Source organism: Tribolium castaneum, chromosome 1 (assembly GCF_031307605.1).
Source record: "Tribolium castaneum strain GA2 chromosome 1, icTriCast1.1, whole genome shotgun sequence".
Taxonomy (NCBI): domain Eukaryota; kingdom Metazoa; phylum Arthropoda; class Insecta; order Coleoptera; family Tenebrionidae; genus Tribolium; species Tribolium castaneum.
This window is the reverse complement of record NC_087394.1, coordinates 20,645,259-20,650,129: the sequence shown is the minus strand read 5'-3', so window position 1 is coordinate 20,650,129 and position 4,871 is coordinate 20,645,259. Positions and strand designations below refer to the sequence as shown.

At 32.0% G+C, this 4,871-nt stretch overlaps 1 protein-coding gene across 1 annotated transcript; it reads left to right on the top strand.

Moving 5' to 3' along the window:
* Positions 1 to 299: 299 nt before the first annotated feature.
* Positions 300 to 891, top strand: LOC100141856 (uncharacterized). Its single transcript, XM_001812346.4, has 3 exons — positions 300 to 459; positions 513 to 632; positions 681 to 891. The coding sequence occupies exons 1-3, from the start codon at positions 387 to 389 to the stop codon at positions 848 to 850; spliced, it is 363 nt and encodes a 120-aa protein (XP_001812398.1). The 5' UTR covers positions 300 to 386; the 3' UTR covers positions 851 to 891.
* Positions 892 to 4,871: the final 3,980 nt, after the last annotated feature.

Below are 4,871 nucleotides of genomic sequence, written 5' to 3'. Positions count from 1 at the left end.
GCTTATAATAAACAAATATTTGATTACTATATGATTTCAAAAATTTGCATAAAACACACTTTTGTTTATACTGCCGTCACAAAAGGTTATCCATCAATATTATATTCACAACACCGGATTTTTATAATAACCTTCAGCCAACTAATTTTCGGAGTTTAAAAAATAAATGTGCATACAAAGTACTCCTTTTGTGTTCTCGAAAATTCAGTAAATAATTAAAAAGAAACCTGATAATAATATTTTAAGAATTCAATGTCATAGGATCATGAACTTTATTCGAGACTCAATGCAAATGATAAGTTCTAGTGACTTGGATCCAATAAATTATCTGGTAGAAGAAATCCAGTATTTAGTTGTCTGCAGTCAATTAAGTCGGGTCGTAAAAAATGGCAAAAATTATTTTAGTGCTTTTAGTGGCTGTGATCGCCCAGTGCCTCAGCCAACCCGTTTTTCTTCACGGTACGTATACTTACATTATATGGCACTGTTTTTTGACCAGTTGTTGCCAACAGACACAGTTAAATGCTACGACAGGGAGTGTCCCGGAACAACGGTGGCTTGCAAAAAAACAATAAAAACTAGCGATGATAAGAAGCAGTTGTCAACGATTATTGCCTGTTTAGATGCTCAAGGTAAAGTTCTATTTGAGAGTAGGTACTTAATTTAATACAAAATTTTAGATATGACTTTAAAAGACTTTAGAGAAGATGTGGAAAATCCTTTTGGTCCGTCGACAACATTCTACAGCTCATCGTTCTCAGGAACTTACGTCTCCCACAGCAAAGGACCAGTTAATGTAAACATTAATAACGAGATTGAACCAATAAACAATGTGGAAACATTTGAATAAAATACTAGTAATTAATAATAAAGACAGGTGTTTATGAATAACTGTGGACTGTATTTTATGATTATGATGAACTGATGCAATGTTAACCCAAACTATGTTTTTTAATTGATTGATAATGTTATTTGTATTAAGATTATGTGATTTTTTGCTGCAATTAGAAAACACGATACGACGGTAAGTTGCTTATAATAGAGATTGGTGATTTTTCTTCCTAAGGTATGTCCTGCTATAGGCTAAAACAATTTTTTTACACATGCTAAAAGTGTTTGTAGTTCGTAATTTAAATTTAATATTGTTTATGACAGCTTTCCATGATAAGACTCGTCAATAGATAATCGTGTGTTAAAAGAACTGGGTGTTCTGTTGTTTTTCAAATGAAAATTTAAAATGCATTAATCTACCTTCTCCTCTGATAACTTGGTTTTGATCTATAAATGGTTGTAAAGACAAAATATTGCTTTTGATTGCTGTTGTGATAAGGAGACTAAGAGACTTGAAGCTTCATTTAATTCTAACACCGTCAATGGCTCTAAATACATTTGTACGATTGGGCACGAGTGGTCAGTCCTCATAGATGCGGCAAATTTGAACTCAAGATTTTGAAATCGTTTTATAGCTTTGCGCTTAGAATCTCTTGGTCAGATACTGATAACTTTAAAAGCATCGTAACAACAAAACGACCTCCATGATTTCGATAATGATTTTCTAGAAAATGTCCACAAAACTGTTCTTCTGTTGACAGAACAATCGACTATGAAACTTCCAACATTCTAATAGTATCCAAAATGGTAATAGACGATATTCTAATTCAATTTTATTTTATGATTTAGATTTTTATATTTTATTTGGGTCCTATTTGAATAAGAATCTGACTAATGTTTGTTTTTATTTTTATTATTTTTTCCTAACAAAATTCTCAAAATTTTTAGTACTTTTTAAATCAAATTTATTACAAAATGATTGCGGTTTGATATGTGATATGTTTTATAGCAGTGCTCGACTAGTAATTTAAATTAAGCATTTAAATTAAATTGATCACAAAATTTAGAAATTGCTCCTTGGCAAATTGTTTACATTATATCTAATGGTAAGTGAAGAATTTAGTTTCTTCTTCTCTTGCGTTAATGAATTAATGTGTGATGACGATTTAATTGTCTTTTCAAAATGAATTCATAAATTGTGTTTTTTATAAGAATGTTTCCAAAATGCAAGTGCTTTTTGAAGTACATATTTTTTACCATATGATTAGATCGTAGCCAGTTAATACATAACTCAGCCTATTCACGAATAGATGTCTTGTATAAAGTGGTAAAAATAAACTGCTGAAACAAGTTATGTTACTTTTGACAAAATCTACTTGTTTGATTCGAAAAGGCTACGGAATGTTGTTTTATGTTGTTTGTTTTTGATGGAAGAAAGTTTACCCCTGGTTTCTTAAACGAGTTATCGTTTAAAGTTCCTATATTCGGAGAGTTTGGACACTGAGTGTCTATTTTCAAAAAAATTTGTTTCATATACGTCCGCTGAAATGTGTAAAAAAACAAATTGGGATAGAAATCAGTGGTGCCACTCTTCAAATTTGGCGAGAAATCAAATAAATTTGTCAAAAAATGTTTCCCCTTTTCGTCGAATAACTGCGTTTAGAAATGGTTTTAACAGACACTTGTCATCAATTAACTGTTTTTCTTGATATAAACTCCAAGTTTGAAAAGAGATTCTTTTGTAAGTACAAGAATTTTACGTCTAAACTCTTCATCATAAACATTTTCCCCTTAACTTTAAGAAATGGTAATCATCGAAGTATGAGAGAGAAATTAAGCCTTTCCTGCCAAGTTTAAAGTTTATTAATAAAAAAGCATTTGGATAAGTGTATTGTCTAAATAATGTTATGTACAAAACCTATGAGATTTTTTCTATGCATTTACAAAATGCGTAGGTACCTACTTGAACCCAAAATTGGGTCTAATTTTTAGGAAAGTTGAACCTATCGCTGCTTGGCCACCTTTAGCATCTAGGTGAACTTTTGATTCTGTTTCAAATTATAGTTATTGGAATTCACGATTTTGTTACGTTTTTCACACGAGAAGACCTTCAATATAATTTTTTTGGAAAATTTAAGAAGACGACGGGAAATATGAGGTTCTTGATGACCAATTTTTGGGAGGAGAAGTTTAACTAAAAATTGTGATCGGAAGAAAGGCATTTTAAGCATTGAAGTATGTTTTAAGTTATGTAGTTCATATTAAAATAAATATTGACAAATTTCAGAAATTAAGGTTTGTAGGTATTCAATTATTTAATTTTTTTAAATAGTAATCCCAAAATTCCTACGTTTCCTACGTCCCAGGTTAAATTTGACGTAAAATTATCTCATTTTATTCATTTGAGAAAAATGATAATCTTGAATTTATTTTCAATATGAACTTCTGAAATTTTAATAAAAAGGGATAGAAATATATCCTTTATCCACATAATACAAAATTGGCTCCGATTGACGTTCACTGTCTCAACTCTTCCAATAAAGTAACTCTAGTTGAAACTGCACCACTCTTTATATTGACCTTTAGACGCTGCCAAACGTGGGCAAATTAATTTTAGGTATTTTTATAGGTAGTACTTGGATTTGATAAAACCTAGAGAAAGCTTTCAATTAACTTTTTAGTCGCTTATTTTTAAAGTTCTGTACCATTGTACCCTTTAAAATAATTGTAACGTGTCTAAGAAATCAGTTCATCTCTCAGTCCGCTTCTTGGTACATATTAAGTCGTTTAAGAGACATATCTTCATATCTACCATCTTTTCTGAATTTGATTGTGGTAGTAGATGCAGTTCAGTACCTAGCTCGTTCAAGGACTCAAAATAGTACCGGATGACTATTAATGATTGTAATTTTTGTGGTCAAGTTGGTGATAAATTTGAAAACCACCTTGACTATCAAATTTACTTGTCCAAATTTTTATGCTCCCAAGATTTTGAATATTGGCTTTCGAAAATCTTGACATAATCATAAGCCATCTTTCTAATTTGAGAGTAGGTCAAGCCGTTAACACATTTTTGCAGACTTAAGAATGTATTCTTTCATAAGGGCTTCTTGTTCAGAGGTGAACACTTGATGGCAACTGTATTTAGTTGAATATTTGGTATTAATTTCAGTGTCTTTTTTATTCTGACATGGAGTGTAGTATAAAGAACTCCAAAAGTTGATGCTGCAGAACGCAAAGACATAGAGCCATTTTTTACGGCCTGTATAGAAGTTTCCATATCTTCCTCAACAATATCTGCCTCAGTTCTCTTTTTAATATACGTGCGCACCATGTTTCGCTCACTCTGTACAAGAAAAAAGTAACTGAAGCTCCAATAAAATACTACGTGGGGCACATTTGAACAATGTTCAAACCTGCCCCATGAAACATTGTGCAACAAAGTCTTTAAGTGAAAAACATAAGTTAGGTCTTCTGAACTGTTGACTGGTAATTATAAAAGCTAAATGTCGTCTGAATAGCTACCATATAATAAATTCAGTTTGTATTGTACTAGGGTGAAGTAACAAGCTTATAACTTTATTACAAAATAATTGGAATTTACAGTGGAAAATAGACTTACTTAAATTTTATATCACACCACTGACAACTCCACAGCGATCAGCCATACTGCTTCACAGTACTGGCAACAAAACCACCACAATCAATCACAGATATCCAGTTAATTGGCGCAAAAATTTAAACTGTTTAAACCTGCCCCATGTTCAAAACTGCCCCCCTCTCACCTACTCAATTTTCATTCACTTCCGACCCTCGATTGCTGACTTGGCCGTCAGCGGAAACAACTCTATACACCAAACTAGCAAGGAGACCATAACTCAATGTAGGCACTTTGGTTCCGAGGCACATACGCTATTTTTTGCACTTCAAAATTATTTATGTTTTTGCACTAAAATAGATTCTTTATTTTCTGTCTACAGAGACTAAAGTGGGTCATTTATTCCCAAAGGATAAAATATGGACTGAACCCCCTAGAAAGT

Excerpts from the sequence above, each read along its gene's own strand:
- LOC100141856 (XM_001812346.4), top strand. The coding sequence starts at position 387 with ATGGCAAAAATTATTTTAGTGCTTTTAGTGGCTGTGATCGCCCAGTGC. Across the intron at positions 460-512 it reads CCAACCCGTTTTTCTTCACG|ACACAGTTAAATGCTACGAC; the intron begins GTACGTATACTT and ends TGTTGCCAACAG. Across the intron at positions 633-680 it reads TGCCTGTTTAGATGCTCAAG|ATATGACTTTAAAAGACTTT; the intron begins GTAAAGTTCTAT and ends ACAAAATTTTAG.